This window comes from Gobius niger, assembly GCF_951799975.1.
Source record: "Gobius niger genome assembly, chromosome: 12".
Lineage (NCBI taxonomy): Eukaryota > Metazoa > Chordata > Actinopteri > Gobiiformes > Gobiidae > Gobius > Gobius niger.
Window position 1 is genome coordinate 20,214,856 of NC_136863.1, and position 26,827 is coordinate 20,241,682.

General features: G+C 40.2%; 2 protein-coding genes across 2 annotated transcripts; both read right to left on the reverse strand.

Moving 5' to 3' along the window:
- Positions 1–125: 125 nt before the first annotated feature.
- Positions 126–11,475, reverse strand: myo5c (myosin VC). The gene is made up of 40 exons (XM_079568058.1): positions 11,335–11,475; positions 11,001–11,111; positions 10,735–10,906; positions 10,505–10,649; positions 10,263–10,419; positions 10,020–10,163; positions 9,850–9,931; positions 9,653–9,760; positions 9,461–9,567; positions 9,062–9,327; positions 8,893–8,974; positions 8,673–8,813; positions 8,485–8,607; positions 8,330–8,413; positions 8,118–8,249; positions 7,719–7,816; positions 7,555–7,641; positions 7,342–7,465; positions 7,020–7,231; positions 6,763–6,928; positions 6,529–6,675; positions 6,296–6,460; positions 6,070–6,163; positions 5,926–5,989; positions 5,576–5,850; positions 4,778–4,841; positions 4,623–4,703; positions 4,365–4,545; positions 3,309–3,402; positions 3,140–3,203; positions 2,895–3,063; positions 2,702–2,786; positions 2,522–2,620; positions 2,304–2,458; positions 2,096–2,185; positions 1,853–2,003; positions 1,427–1,715; positions 822–996; positions 528–608; positions 126–463 (listed from the first exon to the last, which is right to left on the reverse strand). The coding sequence occupies exons 1-40, from the start codon at positions 11,359–11,361 to the stop codon at positions 308–310; spliced, it is 5,247 nt and encodes a 1,748-aa protein (XP_079424184.1). The 5' UTR covers positions 11,362–11,475; the 3' UTR covers positions 126–307.
- A 794-nt stretch (positions 11,476–12,269) lies between these two features.
- LOC306971702 (unconventional myosin-Va-like) lies at positions 12,270–25,295 on the reverse strand. The gene is made up of 40 exons (XM_079568057.1): positions 25,159–25,295; positions 24,708–24,818; positions 23,716–23,887; positions 22,704–22,848; positions 22,483–22,639; positions 22,269–22,412; positions 22,117–22,198; positions 21,938–22,045; positions 21,757–21,863; positions 21,393–21,658; positions 21,059–21,140; positions 20,829–20,969; positions 20,587–20,712; positions 20,053–20,136; positions 19,767–19,874; positions 19,522–19,619; positions 19,352–19,438; positions 19,174–19,282; positions 18,891–19,102; positions 18,661–18,817; positions 18,314–18,553; positions 17,937–18,185; positions 17,762–17,855; positions 17,556–17,695; positions 17,363–17,476; positions 17,148–17,264; positions 17,017–17,073; positions 16,708–16,935; positions 16,079–16,146; positions 15,928–16,002; positions 15,661–15,859; positions 15,403–15,496; positions 15,180–15,323; positions 14,939–15,093; positions 14,780–14,869; positions 14,435–14,585; positions 14,058–14,340; positions 13,198–13,372; positions 12,543–12,623; positions 12,270–12,465 (listed from the first exon to the last, which is right to left on the reverse strand). The coding sequence occupies exons 1-40, from the start codon at positions 25,183–25,185 to the stop codon at positions 12,313–12,315; spliced, it is 5,430 nt and encodes a 1,809-aa protein (XP_079424183.1). The 5' UTR covers positions 25,186–25,295; the 3' UTR covers positions 12,270–12,312.
- Positions 25,296–26,827: the final 1,532 nt, after the last annotated feature.

Genomic DNA, 26,827 nt, shown 5'->3' on the forward strand with positions numbered 1-26,827 from the left:
TATATATTTAAAACACCATTTTCTAAGAGGCAAATTAGTTAAAATTCATCAGTCATAGTCATTGTTTAGCTGCTACCTTTCACATTGTAAACAATTTATTTATTTGTGTACCTCCCTTTAAAATATTGTTAAAAAATTCACACCTTCAAAAGAAACAATATTTTTGACCAGTGTTATGGTGGTGCCCACAACAAGCCAGGGTGAGTCTCGGGGAACCCTCGTGGCCAGAATCACAAATGCCCAAATAGATGTGTAGAATTAAAAAAATATATACTAGTGTGAATTCCTTCCCTACAGAGTAAAAAGTTTAAATACGTGTTAAAAATCCCAAATGAAGACTTTGTGGGACTTGCAGCAGCTCAAGAGCTTGTGTGGATGGACAAAAGGGAAACATAACTTGAAAACGATAATCTGCATCAAGTATGAGCTGAGTGGAGCCCTCGCGACGATCCTGTAGCAAAGACTGAAAAAATAGCAAACTTTTAGACAAGCTGCAAATCACTCCAGGTGACAATACTTGAACTTACTTGAACTTTCTTAACAAATGATGAAGTGACCCTCTTCTCAAAATCATCTATAGGTGTGTAGGAATTTAAAATCTTCACAATCTGCAAAGTCAAAGGTTTCATTATTATTTGTGAAGTATTCCAGCTGATAGATCCTTTGGAGGTAAATTCAGAGAATCCAGATTGAGATGAGATGAACATATAAGGTGTAGTGTTCATCAATAATAACAATAGTGGTACTGAGATGACAGAGGAAGATCGAAGACATTAAGAACGTAGTGACAAAGGACATGCACTGAATGACTGTTGAATTACCTGAACAGAGTTGAGCTCTGTACATTTCTCAGAGATTTCTCTGGCATCTTCATCTGTGGATTTGTTGACCTGAAGAAGCCAAGCAGCTTGGGACAAAGACTTTAGAGTGTCCATAGCATTTGAACTCTGGAGCTCCTTTTCCTTCAGCCACTCCTCAAGATAACTGATGTTACATCTAAAAGAAATGCACGCTCAATAGTATTACAACCTAGTAATCAGAGCCTGCACATAGTTAAAGGGACTGGGTGGAAGATTTTTTGTACTCGCTACTGCCCCCCTCAGGTCTTAGGCGTAACTGCAGTCTTGTGCACGACAATGGAGATTTTTTGAGTGAGGCAGTGCAGGCTTTTAGCAGAAATTGTGATGAATAGGTCTGGGCTCATTCTACACATTTGGACATTGCAGGAGCATGTAGGGGGTGGAAAATACATAATATTAACATTTATTAAATTCCGTCTAGTCACTTTAAGCTTGGAAGAAGCTAGTTATATTATGCTCATATAATGTCCATTATATCCATATGAAGCCTTCTAAGTGCAGAAAAATAATGTAGTGATTGTCTTTATTGATGCTAAAACCATAAACACTGAATCTGCTTCACACACCTGATTTCCATTCCCTTCCTGCAGGAGCACATATCTTTTCGTAGCATCATGTTGTTGAGTGTAGCAGCTCCGATCATGAAGAATAGCTGTTTTATGACCAGTCGGACCAGGCCCTGCTCCAGGTCATGCTGCATCATTATGTCGTGGAAGAGGCTGAGCCGCTGGATGATGGAGGAGATGGTGTATGTCTCGGAGTCCTCCTCATAGACACTGTTAGACCTCTTCCTCAGACCTGTGGGCTTCATGCTGGAAATCCCCTGCAGACTTTCATGCTCCAACATCCCTGGAACTAAGGAGTAAAGAAAAGAGATACTTTAGAGTGCAGGGTTCATCAAATAATTTACAGGATATGCGCAAGTGTTTTTTTTATCTTTTGGGTTCGAGAACCACCACTTAAGAACCACTGTTTTAGATCATAGTACACACCAATAGTAGGAATGAGATCTTTCTCCATGACTGAGATAAACTGGTGGTAAATGTGGATGGCCAGGTCACTGATGATCTGCCGATGCTCGGACAAGTCAAAATTCTGCAGGCAGTTCTTCTTCTGACGGGGAGTGTTGCGTTTCATGAACTCCTTGAGTGGATTATGAGGAAACAGGGTTTATTAATAAAATAACAGAATAGAGAAACTGAGAGTCGTGCTGTTCAGTAAGCAGTAATAGACACCTCTTCTCCGCTGTACTGCTTCAAACAGTTGAGCAGCTGACATGTGTTGGAGAGCCAAAACGACAGCAAAACCAAATCCTTGTGGTACGTCTGAAACACAACAACAGTTTGATCTGCTCTGTGCTTCAGCTTACATCATCAATCATAAAGCGGCTGAAAAATAATTATGTGAATTCTGCAAAAGAGATTAAGAATCCAGAAAAATTACCATTATAACCTTCTTTATCCCACTGATGATCGAGTTCATTAGCGACTTGAGTTTGCCGTCATCGTTCAGGTAATCAACATGACGGATGCACATTAACAAAATGTAGGCCGGCAGAGTGGGCATCATCTTCACCACTACACCTTTAGGCTTCAGATCTATTCATAGAACAAAATAAAAAACATATATACAGATACGAAAAAGGAAGATAGAGCCCCTACCTAAAATAATGTTTTGGATGAGTTTGGCTTCATGGTCCCTTTTGTATTCCAACATGCCCAAATAATCTTTTGGAATTAATGGGAAAGATGACTGCTTGGCTGCAAAAGACAAATCACCACAAAAAATTATTTTGATGTGATATATATAGAATAAAAAAACTATATTCTCAAAATATTTACCTCTTTGCGATAATTCAAGGCTTTTAATTTGACTCCGAAGTTTTTTGATTAGTCTGTCCTTTTGGTCAAGTTGCTCCTCAAAGTCCTAGGATAGAATGAAAAGGTTATGATCAATAATATGGAAGAAGTCAGTAGCGTATTTTAAATTGAACAGCATACTGTAATACAAAACAGACTTCAGACAAAAACATACCATATTTTTAGACGTCAAACGCGCAGCCTCATATCGGAGTCTGGTCTTGGCTTCGCTCTCCATCTGATGCAGTCGTTTCAAGTGATCATTTTCCTCTTCCAGCTCCTCATTTCTGTCCTCGAGCTGCCCCTTTGACTCTTCCAGTTTCTCTGATTTCTCCTCCAAGTGCCTCAAAAATGAAAGCAATGCCGTTGAACGTGCGCGAAATCAAAACCGGTGATGACGAGTGAAAATGTGAGCGGTACCTGCACTTTGAACTTTCTTCCTGAATTTTCTTCTGAAGTACATCCGAAATCTCCTGGGTTTTGTCTTTAACGTAACAAAAGCAACATCGCATTTTACAGACCAGACTCATACCAGCAAAAAAGTTAAAAAAAATTATAGTACAAAAAGGCAGCAAACACATGAACTTGCCTTCCAAATCTCTAGTCTTCACTTCTACTTGTGCTTCGAGATCTTGCTTTTGCCTCTGTAGTTCTGATATCTGCAGTTTCAGCTCTGGGATCATCTTTAAAATAAATCATTACAGAATTTTAAATGAACAATGTATTATCAAAACACACAAAGATTATTTACAACTAGAAATGCAATGGCTGCGCCATTGCGATTGACTGCGGAAATGCGGGAAGCGAATGCAGAAATTGCATAAACTCTTCAAATTGCATAATCAAATTTGCATAAACTGTATAAACTGCATAAAGTGGTAAAATGCATGAATGGGATAATTCGCATAAATTATGTAAATTGCATAAATGCTTTAAAATTCATAAATCCTAAATGGCATAAACTCTTAAGTTGCATAAACGCTTTAAAATGCATAAACTGGTTAAATCCCATAAAGTGGTTACTTTGCATAAATTATTAATATTGCATAAACTTTTTAAATTCCATAAACTGGTCAAACTGTTGAAATGGCCTCAGCTGATTGGCAGAAGCTGCACAAATGGCTGAAAGTCCTGGAGTCTCCCCATTGGCTGGATTCCCACATACACACCAATGCAAAAATTTCAAACTCCCGTATAAAAAAACTGGAAAACTGCAGAAGGCCAATTTTTTCTCAGAACCCACAAGTTGCAGAAGCTGAACATGCACAAAGTGCAGAAATTGCATAAAATGCAGAAAAAAGTGCAGAAAAGTATGGATTTGCAGCAGCCCCATTATAAGTCAATGGGAAAAATCTCCGACATTTTGGCCGATTGCGGAAAAACCGTAAGTTGCAGAAGTCCCAAAAGTAATAGCACCCTTCTCCTCAACATGCGGAACATTTTGATGCATAACTTGCATAAATTGCACAAAGCATGAAGGTGCTGAAAGCTCTAGAAAATCGGGAAAAAGATGGAAGAGGAATAATAATAAAGAACATGAAAACCAATAATTGACTGCGGAAGAATTCCGCAGTCAATCAATAAAGAACATGAAAACCAATAATTGACTGCGGAAGAATTCCGCAGTCAATCAATTAAACCCTACCAAATTCTCGCTGCTAAGCCTGGACACTTCTTGGCGAATACTGTCAGTGACATCGCTCTTTTCCTGAAACAGATTTTGCAGCTTGTCGTTTTCGTTTTGAACATGCTCCACTTTTAACGTCAAACCCTCCACTTGTGTCTCATAGCTCTCCTTTTGCTCCCTCTGGTGGTTCTCAAGGATCCTACAAAAACAGATGAAAACAAATCAGGGTTATGTGTTCAACGGAGAAAAAGTACATTAATGCTATAATTATTAAACCTTGTGGCTTTTTGCAGCCGATCAAACGCTGTAATCAAGTCCTCAAGTTCATAGATCTTCTCTGAGTCACTGGTTGTTAGTCTATGGAGAAATAGATTGTGTTAAAATACTAGTGACATATCAATTATACTTGATTTGAATGATGTAATCCATACCCTTGCAACACCTCTTCTTCAACTACCTCCCCAAGAAGCTGTCTCGTAAACTCATTCATTTTTGCTGCCAAAAAATACTGCAATGTTAGCTACAGACACAAGCAGAACATTTGTACACCTCCTTTGAGAGTTTTAATTGCAAAAAGGAGCAGACAATTAGTAGAAAAGTTTATTAAAGGAACAGGCCACCGATTTTCCATAGAGATATGTTCTTATCTGAGCTTAGACGAGTTGATGCGCACCTGTCTGGTCTCAGTCAGGCAAAAAGACCCAAGATGTTGACAGCATTTAGCCTCTCCTCCTCTCCTCTATGGGGCCAAACGAGGGTGAAGTTAAAAGCGACCAAGCTCTTCCACGTTTCTCCTATTTACATACTAACTTCATCCCGGTTTGGCCCCATAGAGGAGAGGAGGAGAGGCTAAATGCTAACAACATCTTTGGCCAGACAGGTACACATCAACTCTTCTAAACTCAGGGAAGAATATATCTCAGTATGGAAAAACGGTGGCTTATTCCTTTAACAACCAACAGTGGACAAAGAAGCCTGTTAGTTCAAGGTTGGTGGAGAAAGTGGCCTGGTTATTGCACCCGCTGATCTACTGGGATTTTTTTTACATTTATTTCTACACATACTGAGGTCTAGAGGTTTTATAATGAATAGTTGAAGTATTGAAGTATATAAGTAAAATAAATTGGTGATCAGCAGTTCTGAGGTGAAGTCGTCTTGAATCACCAAAGGGTCAGGGGGGATAACACATCACAGGCAAGCACAATAAGGGCCAACATAATAAAATGTACCTCTTGCTTGTTCTGACTGCTCCTTGATCTTCCGGTCCAGGTTGTTTCTCTGATTCTGCATGCTGTTGAGCTCGCGCCGCAGCTCTGGGAGCAGTTTGACATGTTTGCTGAGCTGGACGACCTGCTCCTGGAGGTCAGCGTTCACCTGAGCTCCCTCTTCTACTTTTCTCACAAGTCCAGCCTTTTCCTCCTTCAATCTCCTTATTTCCTCTTTGAGAGAATTCAACTCCTTTTCATGGTCCTGCCTCAAGAGCTCAATACTGTTCTCGGCAATTCTGGAGGACAGTGTCGCGATAAGACAATGCAGTCATGTGATGAAATTAAAAAGAAAAGCGAGTCATATCTCTTACTTTCTGAGTCTAGCTTCATTTTCTTTTTCTTCTAGAAGATTCCTTTTTCTTTGATCAAAATTCTCTGAATGTGAAACAAGAGGTCATAGTTATGTACATGTTTGTAATTGTAAAGATAAGATTCAGAAAGGTGTTAGATATTACCTTTAGCCTCTGTGATGGAGACTTCGTACATTTTCTCCAGCTTCTGTTTGTCAAGAGTTAATGTCTCTAATTGTACTTGGAGATTTGCTACGGCCTGGAAAAATAAAATTACATTTAGGCGCAGAGTTACCTTGTGTATGAAATGTGCGGTATGAATAAATATGCCTTGCCTTGTCTACATTTAATATCAAGTCACTTACAGAATCAAGCAAAGACCAAGACAAACCTGACTGGCATCCTCTTTTGCTTTCTTTTCTCTCGCCTCCAGTGACGTCTTCTGATTGGTGGATTTTTCCAGCTGTACCTCTAGACTTTGAAGCCGATTTGCGGTTTGGGTGTGTGTATTAGCCAGGGAGGTCAGTCTCTCCATCAAGCCATGATTTTCTTTGTTCTGTACATTTCAAGAGCTCCATTACACGTGAAATTAGACTACACTATTACGATAAAATAGATCCTCACCTGATCTTCCACTTTCTTGCGGAGTTGCTGCACCCTGAAAGAGAGCTGCACATTCAGCACCAGGCGACGCATGGTTTGAAAGCGGCGTCGGGCTAGCCACGCTCTGGCATACTTCTGTAGGACAAGGGCTTTTTGAACTTGTAGCATCTGCAATGACCCAAATGTGGCAATGTAATTCATGCAGTCAGAAGAACTAAATACAATAAGCCTGGAAAATATGAAGTAAATGCGCACCTTCTTGTAGCGCCTGCGTGCCAGCCAACCCCGAGTGAAGGCCTGAATAGTGACTGTGGCCAGTCGGACGATATAAAACACCTGCCTCACTCTGTACCCTCGCCAGTGTCTCTGAATGATCAAAGCTGCCCAGCCTTGCTTCAATACCGCCGCACTCACAGTTTTACTACATAAAAAACAATACAAGCATCACTGTAGAATAAATCTTACAGCTGGTGAAGAAAAAAAGGCTTTTCATGGGATGGACTCTCTCTAACCGGATTGTTCTTGTCCCTCTGAAGTACTGCTGAAGGATGATGGCCGCTCCTCTCCAGCGCAAGAATTTCTGCCTCTGAATCCAACCCCGGACGTGTTTTTGGATAGTAATGCAGGCTCCTCTCAGGCGGTCCAGACGCAGCTTCTCCAGATAAGCCACTTGACCGGCTCGAAAAAAGATCTTAGTCCGACCAAACTTGTACTGATTTGAATCCTGACGGCAAAGAAGAAAAACTTGCACAGCTAGCTCTTGCTTTTGGGCTTATAAAAAAGGTAATGCATATGATCCTATGGCAAAAAAAAATGACATAGACATTTATTTACTTGAATCAGTCGTTGTAGCACATTCATACAAGTTTGTTTTTTGTCACTGAAGCCTGAAGTCTCTGAAGTGTCCTCATGGCTCGTAAGAATACTATAGCGGCTGTAAAACTCAATGTAAGTCCATCTGCAAAAAGACATAGGCAATAAGTAAGCAATAAGCACATTTCGTAATCTACTTTATAAAGTGGTTAAAGCTATAAATTCAATATTTACCTAGATGGGTAGCTTTGCGCACTGATGCGAATAGTTTCTAGGACTCCACATGCTCGTAGCTGCTGCACCACCCTTCCACTGTCATATCTGAAAAGATATGCAAACTTATGACATGCACAGGAAAGACCGATGCGATTATCCTCAAGTCAAATGAAATTACTCACTCAAAGGGAAGTTTTTCATCGTTTGGCTTGATGCAGCGCACATAGTGAGGAGTGGTGGCGTTGAGGGTTTCCATCAATAGAGAAAGAGAGCTGCGAAACTATATAGAAAAAGACAGAAAATATCCATAGCTTTTATACACAGTCTTCCCCAAACATTAACAATAATACAGGACAGGATATACATCGATGTCAGATCACACAAAGAGGTGCAGACCCTTTTTAGATAATAGGGCTTGGTTTGAACTCTGCAGGCTTTGAACATTATAGGGAGAGATACAGTGGGTTGCTTCAATGGGGTTTGTTTATTTATAGTCAGGAGCATAAAAAGATGTGCCTATACATATGTGGCCTTGAAGTAGAAGGGTTATCTCTTCTGGATAAAAAAGTAAATTTGCACACCTTATCTCCCACGGAGGTTCGGAGCTGTTTATTCGTTGGTTTGACTCCAGGTCGGGCGGGCCTCACTTTTACACCTTTATTGTTCACAGCGGCAAGATCCACCTCTTGGAAAAAGTTGGCCAAAAAAGGAAACTGTATGAAGAAAGAACAAAAGCATATGTTTGAAAATGCATACAGATTTATATATTTAGCAAAAGTTAATTTGTAGTTACTTTGCTTTCTTTCATGATATCTACAAGTTCTTCATATAAGGCATCTCGGTTCTTTTCAAGAAATCCTTGACATTGATATTCCACCTGTAAGGAAGTCATGTTATGTCTTTTCTATGTCTTTTCACTCACAGCTAAATAGCATTAGCTCAGTGTACCTTGTCTGCAAAGTGTTGCATCACAAACGATTCATTCCTTAACTTGGGCTTTTCAAACAGTGGACTATGGTTTAAGTAGTTGTACAGCTTTTGGAGCCAGCTTTGATCGGTTCCTTGAGGAAACTACAAAGTAAACAGAATGTTTAGTGTGGTTTAACTATTATTTACAGCGAATAATTATGTATTACCAAGCATTCTTCATCAAGTAAATCAAGGATTCCCAATTTCGCTTCAATGAGGTCAATGACTGGTTGGTTGTCGTAAAAATCTATGAGAGTCCAAGGGATGTCCTCTTTCATGTACTCCTCCTGCTCCAGTTTGAAGACGTGCTGGTGGGAAAAAAGGTCAAGCTTTTAAATGAATAAAACTAAATGAAAAAACGGAAGGATTTAAATAAGGTCCAAATACCAAGTTAAACTGCTGTTGAAGCTTCTCATTGGCATAGTTGATGCAAAACTGTTCAAAGCTGTTTATATCAAATGTTTCAAAACTATGAAAGACACAGTAAATGATATGTAAGGTATGTAAAACATATTTTTCATAATTTGTTTACAAAACAATATTTGTTTCCTATTACCCATAGATGTCCAGGACCCCAATAAAAGCATGATGTTTTCCAGGAACTTTTAGAGCCGTGTTAATCCTGTGGATGATGCAGTCGAACAGATGTGCGTAGATCTGCTTAGCCAGGGCATCTCTGGCATTTATGACGCGTTTCCTTGGCAGTGGCTTTACCACCGTCTCGGCCGCGAGAACAATCCTCCGATGGCACAACCAGCGAACCAGATCAGCTGAATTCACCTGGAGCAGCTCGCAAAACACAGACAGGTGTGGGTCCCTGGTCTGGGAAAAGGAGCATAGTGGCGTTTACTTATGATTAGACTATCACTGTAGCCCAAATAATACTTCTATTCTTCATGTTCAGTGCTTCTGCTTTTCCCCTCTCATTAACACTTTATGGCAAAAATAAACTCACAGGTATTGAAGACTTGTCATCTCCTGAGCTTCTGATTTCAACATTTCCCAAATGCAAAATGGCTGCTAACACTTTAAACACATCTGCCTGGAAATCCTCCTTCAACCCTGGATATTAAAAAACAACTGTAAAAATGAATCCAAGAATTTGCATGTTTGAGTTAGTGATTTATTATTATGATATGATTTATACCCAGGAGAGAAAATGTTTGACGAGTCTCCTCCATGTCCTTTGCATCATCCACCCCTTCAATACTGATGTCTCCACCAAGACAAGTGTACTGGAACTTATCTGCATTCACTGCACATTAAAACAATGTTATAAATAGGAAAAAGAAAATTAATCATCACATGTTACAGCTACGTTTTATGCAAAAACAGCCAACTGACACAGCTTTAGGTGTTTGAACTCAGGCCGCTTGGCACAGGAGCACAGCTGATAGAATATGTGGTAATTCCTCTCATTGTCAGTCTAGGTTAAAAAAAGAAAAAAAAAGAATTCCGTTTTAGAGTCTCAGAAAGTAGAAAATATCCATCTACGTCCAAGCATCTAGCACTACCTGAAAGACGACACGGGATTTCTCAAGCAGATAGGTCCTCATATTCGCTCCAATGATGCGGTACCTCCTGTCAAAACCAATCTCAGTGTATTTCCCAAAGCGACTGCTGTTGTCATTCCTGGTTGTTTTGGCATTTCCTATTGCCTGGAAGAAAAAAAAAAAGCATACAAAGCTGAAACATGTACATACAGTGTCAGAAATTACAGTGAGCAGTTTTACGGTCTCACACTTGTGCAACATTACCTCTGTTATTGGGTTAGAGGCCAGGACTTTGTCTTCAACTCGTGTCTTACTGCCTGATTTACTGACAACAGCAAAGTACCTCATTGCAAATCGAGCGGACACGGTTTTGCCTGCTCCAGACTCTCCGCTCACAATAATAGATTGGTTTTTGTGATCTCTGAAAAAGAAAACGCTTTGGACTAGAAAAAAAAAAAAAAGAAACGAAATCTTTGCTTCCACATTGTTAATGCCTTGTTTTGTACCTTGCCATTTGCTTGTAAGCTTCCTCTGCCACAGCAAATATATGTGGGTCCATATCTCCCATATTCTGGCCGGAGTATGCATGAATGATTGCATCACCATAAATATGAAGTTGTTTGTAGGGATTTACTGCCACCAATATGATGCCTGGAACAGGAAATCACATGATCCTGATTTGTACTTTAGGCTTCAACAAAATTCAGCGTGTTTGTGGGAACACATTAAGACTAACCACAGTAGGTGTAGATGATTTTGGACTCCACGAAGCGGACTTTGAGGTTGTGCAGGACCGCAGGCTCATGCAGGTAGCTGAGAGCAGTGAGGTCATTCTCTCCCACCAAGATGTCTGGATTACGCAGAGGGGGGAGCTGAGGGGTGGACGGGTCAACTGGATAGGGAAGCTCCTGTAAAAAAAGGAAAGTACAATATGATACTGCCCTCTCCTGTGCATTAAAATTATGAAAAAAAAAAAAAAAAAAAAAAAAAAGTTTGACATACTGTGCCATCTTCAAGAAGTAACTCAAGGACATTGTCTCCAAGATTGAAGTCTCTACTGATTTCAGCTGACTTCCAAATTGCCTCTTCATCTGCAATCCAGACCCGATTATACTGAAAAATCAGAAAGGAAAAAAGTTTAAGACCATGATCAATATACCCCTTTCTGTGTCTCGATCAATCTATTTAAAACCTAATCCATGACTCAATGACAGGTTTCTCTTTCAAAGCACTTGTCATAGATCCAGGCTTCAGGCACCTGTCGCCACTGACAATCTTCCCATATGTTTTCTCCCCAAAAACTTTTCTCGATTTCCTAAAGGCGCTTCTCTCTTACCTTCGTGTACAGCTCCAGCAGAGGCATATTTGTGCATTATTGTTGGCGTGTCTGCCTGGAGCTTACATTTGTTTGTTCTCTATTGTATCACAACTTTTCCAGGTCACTTAACAATTTTCACAGTGAAGTATCCATCTCCAAAACATGTCGAGCTACAATGTTTAACAAGTGTACTTCCGGTTAGCACATTCACAATAAGACGAAGAGGAAGCATGTTTGAGTATTATTCTTTTGCAGAGGCCACCACTAGTAAAGTAACTTGGTGTAGGAACATGCGTTATTTGCAAACATGTTTTAAAAGATATCCTTGAACTTTGAACTAGACTATTTTAGTTCATTACTTGATCCAGGACCGTTCAGGACACAGAGCAGACACGCTTTTATTTGGAAAGGTGAGGTGTTTTAGTTCTGGCGTTCACCTGTTGTGGACCTCGTCTAAGCCCCGCCCCTCCGTCTTGTGACTGCGGCTTGACTCAGTCGGTGGGTGCGCTCGTTTGAACAAGGATTGGTGTCTCCAGTAGAAACCGGATGCAAACTTTCCTCTGTCTTGCGGCGAGAGCCACAGAGTCGGACTCATCATCATGTGAGTCATGTCAAAGTAAATAAATAATGTTAATTATTTTTTACACTGAATAAAAAAGTCAAACGCATTGGCAAAGCTTTTTATTATTTATAATTTGAATATATATTTTATTTCCCCCCCAAATGTGCCTTACATTATAGCAAATTCTAGTTTCCAAATAGACAAAAAAATAATAAATATTATTTCTATAAATTACTATCAACCGTTCTAGTCGGGAATCCACATAAAAAGTCTGGTTAATTTCAATGATATAAGGGTGCAAAAGGTTCACTGTTCTTAAAAATGCATATACAGGTAAAAACCCAGTGATACAATGAGACCACACACTTCTCAAAAGCAATGGTAACAGCACTGAACAGAAGGTAGTTTAGTTTCACCATATCCAAAGTAACAGTCTACATTCGAGTGAGAAAGCCCAAATTGAGGCTTGTGGGAATCTGAATGGTGTCAAAGGCCACAGAGGAAGCAGTGAAAGAAATCATCACATTAAAAATCTTCTTTGTGTCCATCATCAGAGTGGGTGACTTATCTCGGTCTTTGAGCAACTCCTGTGGTGATAAAACAAAGCAACAACATTACTTGACTCATGTCCTATCAACAAGTTTATAGCAATTTAAATACTCACTTTCATGGTGTCTATAAAGGTGGTGCACACTCGCTCTTCAAATTCAATAACAGGTGTGTACAAAGTCATAATCTTCACAATCTGTCAAAAAGAGAAATCAGAAAATAGGTTTTATTGATAATTATATTTTGCTTTTTAGATTGTTGAAAAGGCAGTTGCATCGCGTCTTTGTATTGCACTGTTATAAATGGTTCAGAGAATCCACAGATGTACCAGTTATTATTGTTCGATAGGGATTGGGTCCTCAAAAATCTCATGACTGAGTTCTTTCAAGTGCCTGTGTAGCTTAATAATGCCACCACCACATGTCACTGTGTTCTAGGCCTGAACTATACTAGTTTAGGTCGAGTATAGTTAGTATAGGTTTACATAAAGCTGCATTATTGGAATTACCCCCTTTTCCAACAATGATAGTTTAAGCCAGTTGAGTAAAATCTCTCAGCTGCTGCCCCAACTAATTTCTCGCTTTCACAGACCCTCCTGCGCGTCCCTGTAGATAATTTCATAATACTTCAGTGGCAGCTCAGTGCAGAGTGAACTTGATGGATCGCCAAATAAAACACTGTGGTCTGTCTTTTTTTCTCAAAGGCTGCGTTTACAAAGTGGCAAAAAAAAATAAAAAATTGTAGAAGCATATACTAATGCTGCTGCAGACCTGAGTTGGAGTGAGTTCAGTGCACATGCTGCAGATGGCCTGAGCGTCCGCCTCGGTCTTTTTCTTGATCTGTAGGAGCTGAGCAGCTTGAACCAGGGGCTCCAGCATCTCCTTGGCCCCACTGTCAGCCATATCCCTCTCAGACAGCCACTCCTCCAGCTGCCAAACATTGTACCTGGAAACGCAGCAGCTATTGACAAACGGCAGAGAGTACTTCCGAAGATATTAGTAAATCAGTAGTCACTTTACTTGTACACCCATCTTTCTTTTTTCTGCCATTGCACTGAATTCTATCGAACTGTCTTTGCAATGTGTTGTAATTATATTTTGGATTTTTATGTTGTATGATTTTATCCGATCTGTTGATTTATGTCACTCCCATTTATTGTCAACAGTGGCATCGTCAACCTGCTGTGTAGACACCACTGACAGCATTGCTCAGTGCCCCAAAAAAAGTTTGAATCATGTATTTGGTAGGAATGGGAATAATATTTGTATTATAACATTTCAACAGACATCGAAAGCAGTTCACAAGAGACAGTAACATCTTGTTGCAAAGCTGTTGACCTAAATATCCTTTGGCATCTTATATTCATCCGACTCATCTCTTCAAATTGTGGAAAAAAAAGTAAACAATAGAGTTTGGGAAATTCCACTGTTACCATGGAGATCCGCCATCTTTGCAGCTGTTAGCATACATTTCCCTGGGACTAACATTAGCTAAAAAACAGTATAAAAAGTGGGGAAAAGCCGTGGAACAACTCTGCTAGCGGTTGAGCTACTACTGGTAAACATAACATAATCCCATGATGCTTAGCGGGATGGCATCACATTCCCGTACTCTATATTGTATACTGTACCTGATCTGTAGGCCTTTACTCCAGGAGCACATGTCTTTGCGCAGCAGCAGGTGGTTGAGTGTGATGGCACAGATTATGTAAAACATCTGGCGGACGACCTGTTTTGTGAGGGGTGGGTCCATGCCGTGCTGACTCATGGTGGAATAGAAAACGCCAAGTGACTGCAGCAAGGCCTCTATTGTTGCTGTCCCATCTTCTGGAAAACTGCTGCTTTTCTTCCTCAGTCCAGTCGGTTTGGACCCGAGCACTCCCTTGACGTTCTCATGCTCCAACATGCTTGACACTAAAGAAAATACCACATATAGTCGTTTAGTTAAGTGTCTCTATTACCTGTCATTGCTGCACGAAACCTGAACCAAAATGGAAATTCAAAGTACCAATAAGCGGCTGCATTATGTCCTCCATGCATTTGATGAGCTGGCGGTAAATCTGGATGGCGAGGTCCTCAAAAACATGCTGGTACTCGGAGAGCTCAAAGTTACTCAGGCAGTGCTCATTCTGCTTGGGTGTGTTCTGCTCTGTGTACATCTAGGGGAATAACATCGCAATTGTAGTCCATTAAATGTGGTTTGCGCTTCACTATCATAATTTGAAACAGCACAATTCAAGATGCAAAAAAAACTAAAAGGACTAAGAGAGTGAAGCCACTACAGATATGGAGTTGGTATGGAGAGCCGCTCATCCCTAATGATAATTGAAGACCCATGGATAACTTGCACTACCTTTTCTCCGCTGTACTGCTTGAAACAGTGCAGCAGTCGGCAGGTGTTGGCTAGCCAGAAAGACACCATTTCAAAGTCATTCCCCCGTTTCTGTAATAGAGCAGATGTTTAAAGAAATGACACAATAAGAATGAACTTGTCTTCTCTCATCCAGATCACCTTAATCACTCCTTTGATGCTGCTGATTGTGGTATTGAGCAGAGCTGTGACCCTCTGATCGTTGTTGACATTGTCTGCATATCGAAGGCACATGAAAATAATGTAGGCAGGAAGGCCAGGAATTAAACTGACCGCGACGCCACGAGGCTTCAGATCTAAAGATGAAAGCAATATTTTTAGTCAACTTCTTTCGTATAATTCAATGATGATTAATTAAATGTTTTGCTTTGTTGCGACATACCAGTGACCAAGTTCTTGAGCAGCCGGTTCTCATCCCCTTGCTTGTACTTCAGCATACCCTGGTATTCTTTCTCTTTACGGGTGATGTTCACGTTTATGGCAGGAGGAGTTACCGTCGAGGCCCTTTCCTTTAGTTGAGCACTTGCTGCATAATGGTCATAAATGCTGTGTTATGAATACGGTTTGATTTTTGTTTTGTTATTTTTGTCACAGTGACAAGTTACCTTCATAATCATCCACTTTTTTCATATAAAATTTAAGTTGCTTCCTTAAGCTTCTGATCATTTTATCCTGCCTATCTTGCTCTTCCATAAGTTCCTAGGAGTATGCAAACAAAATATGATTTATAACTGCACAAACGTCAAGAAAGAAACATTTCAGAGTAGGAAAGAGGAGAGAGGTAAACTCAACTCTTTTAGTCAGTGGGAACATATCCAGTTCCAATGCCTTATTCTTGGACTCTTACACGTGACGTGACCTACCAGGTTTTCAGTGGTGAGCTGTGTAATCTCATGCTGGAGCCCGGCGTCGATACGTGCGGCCTCTGGAAGCTGTAGACTCTGGGCCAAGAACTTCTGCTGTTCAGCCCGGTCCTCCTTCAGTTTACTCAGCTCCTCTCGCAAACGCTTACACTCTGCACTGTGTGTTCGCTCCTGTTCACGCATTTGGGACTCCAACAATCTAAGAGGTAACCAAATCTATGATTCACATGGATTTACATGCAAATAAAATACCACATGTTTTTTTACCTGTTGGTTTCTTTTAAACCTTCATAAGCCAACCATAGTTCTCCATCTTCATTTAGTGTATGGATATTTTTAGACCTGCTTCCCACAATAATATAAATCATGCATATATGTATATAATGCAATAGTCATAAAATGGAAAGAAAAGTCTTACCGGCCAGTGTCTTGACATGTCGGCATCTCGGTCAGATTTAGTTTAACACTATCACCCAGCTCAGAGTCCTGAAACAATAGCAGCACATTAATCTGATCATTTTTTTGGGCCATACGGCTTTCCTATGCCCAGTCCTGTCAGACCTCGGATGATAAGCAGGGATGGGCCTGGTGTGTACTTGGATGGGAGACCGCTGGGAAAAACCGGGAAGCCTGGGCGAAAGTAGTGTGTTTGTGAGTGAGTGGCTGTTTTTTTTTTAGAAGAGCCGATGACGCAGATTGTCAGCCTCGCTTCTGTCATTCTACCCCAGGGCAGCTGTGGCTATGGTAGCTTACCACCACCAAGTATGGTGTGATTGAATAATGCACGGAATTGTAAAGTGACTTTGAGCATCTGGAAAAGCGCTATATAAATCAAATGTACTATTACTATTACATTAATCAACCAATCAAGGAAGGAGGTAGGCAGTAAGGTGATATTTTTTAATGTGTGAGGTATGAAAGCCAATAGCTTGTCATTGAAAGTCCTGCAATTAACCTCACATTGTTCTGTATGTGCTCTTGCAGAAGGACACATACATCCACAATAAGTTCAGTAATAAATAAGAAAAACAAATGACAGTTGTTTACCTTATGTTTAAGAGCCTCTTGGCGAACCATGTGTGATCTGAGAAGCAGCACTTCCTCTTTTCTCATCTCCAGCTCCTCAGTGGACGACGTGAGATGATCCAAAAGAACATTGTACGGAGTGGATCCAGGAGCAGGAGGCATCAACTCATTGTTTTCACCCGTCAGAGATTTACGCAGCTCATTCAGGTCCTGCTTCAGCTTTTTGTTTTCATTTTCAAGCTCTTGTCTCTTTGAGTAAATTCAAAAAGCGAAACAAAACATGAAAATGAAAACAGCACGTTGCATTAAATTGAATAAACCACTGAGTACCTTAAGTGTTTCCAAGTCAAGTTCTGTTCTGCCTGCACTTCGCTCATCCTCCACAAGCTAAATAAGGAAATATACATCCATCCATCAACAAATGACTGGCTTTGATTTACTAAAGCGTTACTAAAACTTACTTGTACTGTTTCTTCCCTGTTTTCAAGTTGGTGTGACAGAGATTGTTTTTCAAGCTCAAGCTCTTTCACTCTTCTTTGCAGCTTGACCATCAGAGGCAGGTCTACTGTTGATTCATTCTAACAAAAAGGACAAAATGCAGTTAGATTTAAAGTAAAGCAGCAGGAGCAGGAGAAGAGGACATAGACACACACATGCCAGTACAAAAGTATGTTACCTCAGTATGGCTGGAGTTGTCCTCTGTGTCAGTGGACCCAAGACTTTGACTAAACTCTGATGAATTGCTGCTGTAGTAGGAGTCGTTTCTTTTGTGAATAAATTTGGGCACACTCTGAAACAGAAATTATTAACAGAAATTATGGCACAAAACCAGACTACTGTACATATGTGGATAAAATAAAAAAGCTCACTGTGCTGTTCATCTCCTCTTTCAGATCTCTGTGTCTCTCCTCAAGCTCTAAGTGTTCAGACAGAAGATTCTGGTAACGCGAACGTTCTTCACTCAAGTCCATCTCCAACTGTTTTTTGTCTCCAAAATTAGCATTAATCTCTATAAAAAACACAACAGGTTATAAATAAACACGTGTAGCAAGATTGTATATACTGTCAGCCATACCTGCTAACTTTTGAGCTTGTACTGAGATTAGCTTCTGCATCTCAGTGTTCTCTTTAGTTAAGTCATCATTTTTTACATTCAGGTCCTGAACCACCTGAGACAGAAAAATAAACCATATTTTTTCATATTCTCATGTGATCCTCACAGTAATTACGCAGTCAGGAAAAATGGCCACCTTTTGAGTTTGGTCCAAGTACTGTTTTGCTTGTTCTTCTATCAGCCCCTTCTCTCTCCGTGTGTTCTCCAGCTCCTCATGAAGGAAGGATAGTTGCTCCAAAAGTGATGGGACAGATTCAGCTTTAGCTCGGGCCTCCTCCTCGGACCTCCGCAGGTTTTCAAAGTCCTTGTTTTGTTTTTCTCTCTCCACAGCCTGTGTCCTCTCGACTGTATTCAGCCTCTCACTGAGCTCTCTGTTCTCCTTATGCTGCAGGGCAGACACACACATGCTGTGCATGTGACATGACGACTCCCAGTGACCCAATCATATTCAGGCAAATGCTTCTAAACCACAGGATGTAATGACGTCACAGGGAAAGTTGCTCAAAAACTCACCTGCTCGTTGATCTTGTGCTGTAGTTGCATTATTTTATTCTCCATACCGACGTTCAGCTTCTTGAAGTGCTCTACAGAGCGAGCCTCTGCTTTTAGCTCCTTTAGCTCTCTCCGGGCCTTCATGCGCCGCACACAGCTCTGCAGCAGGACAATGGCGGCCAAAGTGCGTTTATACTGTTTCCTCACCAGCCAACCTCTTACCCACCTCTGTATGATGACTGCTGTCCGCTCATAGATCAGCTGAGGAAAAATGGTGGTAATGGGAGAGTATGAATTAGACAAAATATTTCAAAATTCACATAACTTAGCAGTACAAAAAAGTGATTACTGTATAGGTTTAACATTACCTTGTAGTAATTCTGTCGAGCCATATAAGATCTCAAGAAGCACTGGATGGTGATGGCAGCAGAGCGCATTTGGAGGTAGCGCCTCCTGTTCAGCCACATTCGCACACTTCGCTGAATGACCAGAGCGGCCCGTGTGCGTCGAAGGAACATGACAAAACTGAAAAAAATATTGGTTACATTGCTTTATCTATCATTTGCATTGCTTTATGCAGCTCAGTTAGTCTACTGACCAGCGTGCTTGATAACCCCGCACATGTTTCTGAATCAGGACAGCAGCCGCCCTCATCCTCAGGTACTTTTTGCGGGCGAGCCAACAGCGGATGGTCTTCTGAATACGCACACAGGCTTGACGGAGTTTATCAAAGCGAAGCTTCTCCAGGTAAGCAACCTGGCCAGCTCTGAAGAAGATCTTGTTTTTGCCAAACTGATATTTATTCTTGTCCTGAAAAATAATAAAAAATAGTAAATAAAAAAAGATGCCTTTAAGACATTAATGATAATATAATTACATACCTGAATGCATTTTTCTAAAAGATTTTTGCAAGTCTGTTTCCAGTCAGGAAGGATGTCTTTTTGCTTCAACAGGACACGGTATCGAATAAAAAATTCTTGATATGTCCATCTACATTACAAATAAATGTTAAGTACAGATTGCTTAAAAATAACTTAAAGACTTACACTTTGATTGTACCTTGACGGGAATCCTGCAGCTGAGATTCGGACGGTTTCCAGGATGCCACAGGCTCGCAGCTGCTGAACTGCTCGGAAGGGGTCCAGCCTTTACAATAGCAGATAAAACAAATCCAGTCAAAAGGGACAGAATTTACAATATAATATTTTGTTTCACTCATCTTTACTTACATAAATGCCGCTTTATCGTCATTTGGCTTAATGCACCGCACATAATGAGGAGTTGTAGCATTCAGCGTTTCCATCAGTAGATGCAGAGACTGGCGAAACTGCAACAAAAATACAAAGTGACTCTTCAGTAGAAGGGTTACTTTTTAGTGCGCACAAATAAAGTGCCAAGCTTTAGTTAATAAACGTCTTTAAAGTAAAAACGTTTCACCAAAATGAAAACTTGCAGAACAAATTAAACAGAATACCTGTAGCCCAACTGTTTTCTTAGTCTCCTTCTGACCAGGTCTCGATTGCCTCTTAGCTGAGCCGGACGCTTTTTCATCATTTTCAAAGAGTTTCAGCAACATCCCAAACTGCAAAGCACAGCAAAAGCAAAGTCATTTTTAGATATATCCAGCAGATGGCAGCGCTCTCATTTCATCTTCCATTCAACCTCTGTTATTTCCTTCAATAGTCCAAGCTGAACAATTCATGGGTGTACTTAGCTGGCACAGGATGTCATATAAATCACAATAATGTCCTTTTTTTCACCTGACTCTTTTTCAAAACGATTATCTGCTCCTCATTCACTGTGTCCCTGTTTTTCTCCAGGAATCCAACACACTGATACTCCACCTAAAACAATCAGAAGAAAGATAAGAATGAGAAACTAGATGCTAGACATTGAAATAGCAGCAAAAAATAAGTATACTCTAAGTAACCATAGATGAATCCTGGATAAACTTTAATGTAAGTACGCTAAGTAATTATTCAGTTGAAAGGTTTGTTAATTCAAATACATACATCGAGTACTTCTGCAATGCAAAAGTTAGTATTTAGTTGTCTTTTATTTACTCTCTTACTTCACTCTCCTACAGCTTTTGGCTGGAATGTATGAGTCAAGCACCTATTTATTCATTTTCCACAGCTTGTTCTGTTCTAGAGAAAAGCTGGAAACACACCCATCACACCACACGTTGGGTCACAGAACTTTCCTAACCTCGACTGGGAGAGGAAAAGAAAGACCCCTATATTGCAGATTTGCAATGAACAATAAAGCAGGGACATTGAATTGAGTTTTAGTACCTTGTCGGCGAAGTGGTGAATGATGAACGCCCTATTTGATAATCGGGGTTTCTCAAAGTGTGCATTTTGCTTCTGGAAAGTGTTGTACATTTTCTGGGCCCATGTGTCGTCACAGCCTTTTGGCATCTGTGAAGAAGGAAAAACGCTGACACATCAGTTAGTCATGGCCTTATGCGTAACCTCTAAACATAGCGTTCCTCTGGTGGAAAGTCGACCAAAGAAACAGAGGGTTTTTTCTTTACTTTGCACTCTTCATCCAGAAGGTCTAAGATGCCCAGCTTTGACTCGATCAGGTTTATACACGGCTGGTTGTCGTAGAAGTCGATGAGAGTCCACGGTATTTCCTCTCTCATGTACTCCTCCTGCTCCAGTTTGAACACATGCTGGAGTTTGACAGATTACAAAGATTAATGTGACTTGTTGAGATAAAAAAGGAAAAAAAAGATAATTCTGAGCAAGAACCAGTTTATACCAAATTAAACTGTTGCTGGAGTTTCTCATTTGCATAGTTTATGCAAAACTGCTCAAAGCTGTTGATTTCAAATGTTTCAAACCTGTAGAAATATTATGTTATAATAGCACTCTGCAAATGATGGATGGCAAGTCAATATTTTCCTCAGAGTATTGTTTTACAGTGAAATACAGCAAAAAAAGGGACAAACAAGGAGGTATCCGGGCAAGACACACATGCAAAAAAAAGCCCCGTTCAGCCCAGGAATAAAACCTGGGATCTCCTTGCTGTGAGGTGCTTTTTCTGCATCACCATGTCACCACCTGTTTTCTGTATGAAAAATAATAATAAATACCCATAAATATCCAAAACTCCTATGAAGGAGCGTTGCTTTGCTTTTGATTTCAACACGTTGTTAACATTGTCCACGATCCAACTAAAGAGTCTGGCGTAGATGTGTTTGGCAAGAGCATTTCGGCCGTTGACTGCATTTATCTTAGAAAGGGATTTGACGAAGGTTTCAGTTGTTGTTTTGAGTTTTCTGCGGCACAACCAATGAGTCATTTCCTCACAGGACACCCCCAGCAACTCACAAAAGACTTTCAGATGGGCATTGTTTGGCTGAAAAAAGGAAGAAAAAAAATCAAAATCAAAGAGCTCTTAAACATTCGACATAATCATATTATTACAACATTCGCTTGTTTGACGGCAGTATTTACCACAATTGTGCTCTTGTCTGCAGACTCTTCTTTAATTTCAACGTTACTCAGATGAAGAAGGGCAGCTAGTATTTGGTAGATGGCCAGTTGATGTGCTCTGTCAATACCTTCAACACAAAACATTTCTTGAGATACTTCAAAGAAACTTTATGGAATCAAAGATATTTTCCCTCAAACTCACCAAGCAACAAGAAGGCGTTCCTTGTGTTCACCAGCTCCTTGGCATCATCTATGCCGCCAATCACTGGATTTTGACCCTGGTTGGTATAGTGAAAATCATCTGCATGGCCTGAAACCAAAAGCCGCATTTTATCGCCAGTATTAACAGCATATACAGCACATTGACAGAATCATTCTTACCTAATCTGAAGTTTTTGAACTCTGGTAAGTGTGAGGAAGCACACAGTTGATAAAATATATGGTAATTTCTTTCTTCTTGAGCCTATGCATAAAAGGTATTGATCATTCATACTTTAAACTATTATATTTATCTATTTAAAAATGTGGTATACCTGAAACACAACTCTAGACTTTTCCAGTAGGTAGGTCCTCATGTTAGCTCCTGTTATGCAATACTTTTTGTCAAATCCAATCTCAATATACTTTCCAAAACGGCTGCTGTTGTCATTTCTTGTCGTCTTTGCATTTCCAAAGGCCTACATTGCAACAAGTGTCAACAATCTTTCCCATTCCATAGTTTTCAAGATGTTAGTTGATTAATTGTACCTCCATGATGGGGTTGGACGCCAGCACTCTCTCCTCAACAGTGGCCTCCCCAGATGAAGAGCTGACTGTGGCAAAGTAGCGCATGGCATATTTAGCTGAAACGGTTTTCCCAGCTCCGGACTCCCCACTCACAATGATGGATTGGTTTCTTTCATCTCTGGGGAATCCAAAAGTGAATCTCACGACATAATGCAACATAAAATGACGGGACTGTACTGTACCTGGCCATTTGCTTGTATGCTTCTTCTGCTACAGCAAAGATGTGAGGGTCCATATCCCCCATGTTCTGTCCGCTGTATGCATTAATGATATCCGCTTCATAGATGGGTAGGCTCTCATAAGGATTGATAGCAACCAGAACAATACCTAATGGCAAAAAAATGTAAACGTTGACCAAACATTACGCCTTCACCTTTACCGGTACTCTTTTTCTTCTGTTTCTTAAATTCAATTATAAGTCGCATAATGCATAAGGAAGTAGAAAAAAACATATATAAGTCGCTCAGGTGTATAAGTCGCACCAGCCTTGTTACCTAGGCATGGAGGCGTAACTGCACCGTTGACAAGCCTCTCCTGGCAGCGCGCTGTTACGGCACCCATTTGCAAACTCGTTCCTCTAGCTGTGGCTCTATCTTTTAGCCCGCGATTAGCTTTTTTGTTTTCTTCATTGCAGTAAGAGTAACCTCCTCTTTTTGCCAGTCCATCACAAGTTTCTCGCTCAGTCCAAACTTCACAGTTTTGAAAATTTTCAGTGGTACAGTAAGTAAGTAAATGCTTTATTTGTCATTGAACAACCGTGCAGAAGTAGCAGATCCTGGTACACAAGCATAGAGCGCCCACTAGCGGCTGTCAGTGTGAAAGTAACAAACATGAAATTATATATTTTTATATATAAGTCGCACGTGAGTATACGTCGCACCCCCCAGCCAACTATGAAAAAAAGAGCGATTTACAGTCCAGAAAATACTGTAGCCACTCATGTACTCATGTGCTTACTGACCTGGATCTATTTGTTTATTAGGGATTAGGATTGGCCCAAATACTGTACTTACTGTCTTATTATTCCTTGGATCTGAATTCCCAATACATTATAGTATGTGATATATACCTTTAAGACCAGAGAGGCCTTAGCAATCAGCATGATTTAGATTATGTGAACGTGAACACTGAACAGAGCTCCAAAGTCTACCGTGCCAGTGATAATGTGAGTCAGAGTTAAATGAAGCTTGTTACCGCAGTAGGTGTAGATCAGCTTGGAGTCGACAAAGCGCACTTTCAAGTTGTGCAGGACAGCAGGCTCGTGGAGGTAGCTCAGAGATGTCAGGTCATTTTCTCCAACCAGGATGTTGGGGTTTCTGAGAGGTGGCAAGTCCTTAGTTTGAGGGTCAAGCGTGTGCTCCAACAACTACGCAGACACAAGGTTTGCATGTTATACAACTCAATGAGTGGCAAAAGGGAAGAAATGTTACTTAGTTGTTGATACTCAGCATTAAGATGAATAATGAAGTCAACAAAACACAGTGAAGAAATGCTGTTATTTGATATTGAATATACATAAACAGGGCCAAACTGCAAAATATTGTTTACTAAACACAACAGAGAGTGAGGAAACATCACTTTAAGCCATCTTTATGAGGGCACTGAAGTGTTTTTTTCTTCTTTATATTTTCCCGAACAAATAAAGACATTAGGCGATTACACTAGGAGGCTGACACTAATATTTTTATTTGGGTCGCAGTCAACACCAGTCAAGAACCTTATTTAGAAATACTGCAGCAAAACATTGTTAACCTACATATACAGCCACATATGCCAGCAGCACATGATCACCAGTCATGGTGGCAATACCTCAAAAACAAACACACTATGCTTACACACTATGCTTAGAGTAATACTTGTTGTAATAATATGTAAAGCACTTGCTCTCCTGATGACACTTTGGTCTTTCCCATTCCTGAACTGCATGCCCATACTCGACAGCGCTCTTACAGGCAGCAACAGCCTCCAGTAAAACTATCTTAACCCTGCATGCCAAAAAAACTCGCATCAAGTGCAAATGTAAAGTGGGTTAATGCACTGTGCAGTACTTTTTTCTTCTTCTTTTTTTTTTTTTATGGCAGACCATTACATGTAGTGGACACCATTGCAAATGAAGTATGCGCATGACACATTCATTTCTGCCTTGGTGGCTCGATCTGGCTGTGACAGTGTCGTGCGTGTCTCACAGTGCCATCCTCGAGCTGCAGGGACAGCCTTTGGTCGCCAGGGGTGTAGTCCCTGACAAGCTCCGCTGACTTCCACACTTCTGCGGCATCAGGCAGCCACACTCGGGCAAACTGTTGGGCAGAGCGGAGGAAACGTGTCAGCACAGGTCAACCACACAACACCAAATGTATCTACGAGAAGAACAGCGTAGATACAGAGAGGGGTTCAGGAGGCGTAACACTAATCTGAGTCACTGGACTGTCATATGCGTGTCACATTGATGGATATGGACATTTGGGTTGGCATAATATATAATAAGAACGAAAATCATAAATCAGCAGATAATATTGTGCTGATTATGCGAACTGACCATGTCTTCTTAACCAGTTCACGTCATAATAACAGTGGCGTAAGTAACGCGCTGACATTTGCAAAGAAAACCACAGGTGAGTTTGGCATCATCTCGCTTACCTTGGAGTAGAGTTCAGAGGCTGCCATGACCGGTGTCTCTCTTAGTTAAGTAACATTTTGATGACCTATAATGAAAATGACAACACTTTTCTGAAGTGTTTCTTATGCTCTGTCCACGACACTCGGAGCGCTCAGCGGGAAGGAAGAAGATGCAGCGGTTTCAAACAGGGTTGCCAGATTCGCTTATACGATTTTCAGCCCCGTAAACCATGACATTGCAGTACCTCGTTGCATAAAGCAGCTTTATATGCATATCTTCTTAAAAGGCCGATAGAATGACTTAAACATATATGATTAAATATTGAATTTACAAATTCACACCAAAAACATAAATATTGGCAAACCCTAATACAAGTTTTGTTCTTAGTCAACTTTCCACTAAGTATTTTAGAATATACTACCCCACCTACTGGTCATCTGCAAAAAGTAACCACTTGATGTTTCGTTTGGTTTCCTTTCCTTTTGCACTGCCTTTTTCTCGCCCCCAGAGAGCAGTGTAACACTTTTTATGGTGGCATCTTCTTTTCAGTTGGGTTATTTTGTGTTATTAAAATGGTGTTTTGTGACGATCTGCCGTAATGCATTAATGTGAAAAGGCCTAATGCAAATTGTTTTTTATATTTTAGCTGTTGAACAGGTACGTGCCATCATCAACCGGAGCATCAGGTTAGAAGAGCAGTAGTATTTAGTCCTTTTTGTCTTTCTTTCAGGGAGAAAATACAGCACTGCTGCGTGTTCCTATGGTTGCTCCTCTGTGTAAGTCCTTTCTCTGCATATTTCCTTGTTGGACATGACATAATGCCCATTCTCCAAGTGTCTTAGTACCATTTTGCACAGAATCGAAAGAAACATAAACAAAGCTTTCATTACAGTTTCTGATTAAGCTTCACTATAATCATGCTTCATAACAGCAGTTGTGCTTTATGAAGAATAATGTAATTTCTGTATGTTTACTTGTTGTTTACACATGTGGCAGTCTTTATTTGAGATAATTCAGTACAGGTGCAGCCACAGAAAGTTATAACTTCATTATTTCCCTCTTTTTTCTTCTTAGTTTATTTGAGCAGGGACAATGCACATTAATCAACATTTCTGTAAACGTGCCAGTTTTAGCTAAATCTAGTTTTCAACCATAGTTGCTGGGCAAAATGTTGATTGCCAACAGCGAACAATACCCAATATCGACAACAATCATTATTATCCTACTTGAAAATAGTAAAACAATTCATTTATATGATCTCACACACAAATATAATGCAACTCTCAGCACAAGCACGAAATTAAATAATAATATAGCTAAAAAAGTTTGATTATGTTGATTGAAGGATATGTTGGTTGTTTTAAATCATTAGTAATACATTTGTGTGACACTGTATGCCGTCATTTATGTTCACACGTTCAAAGCCATGGTATTCTGCCCAGATTAGACAACACACACTGTAGCCTAGTATTTTCAGCACATATGAAGAGTTTTATTTTTTAAATCTAAATCTAATCTAATTTCTTGTTATGCTTTGAACAACGCTCACATTGGGACTAGAATTTGCCAACTGATTTTAAGAACCAAATGCTGTTCTAAAACAGAGTCAGTAAATGTTGAATTTATTCTATTATATTGGTTTTGTTAAGATTTAGTTGCATTTAACTGTCAGTTACTAATTTTGAGCTC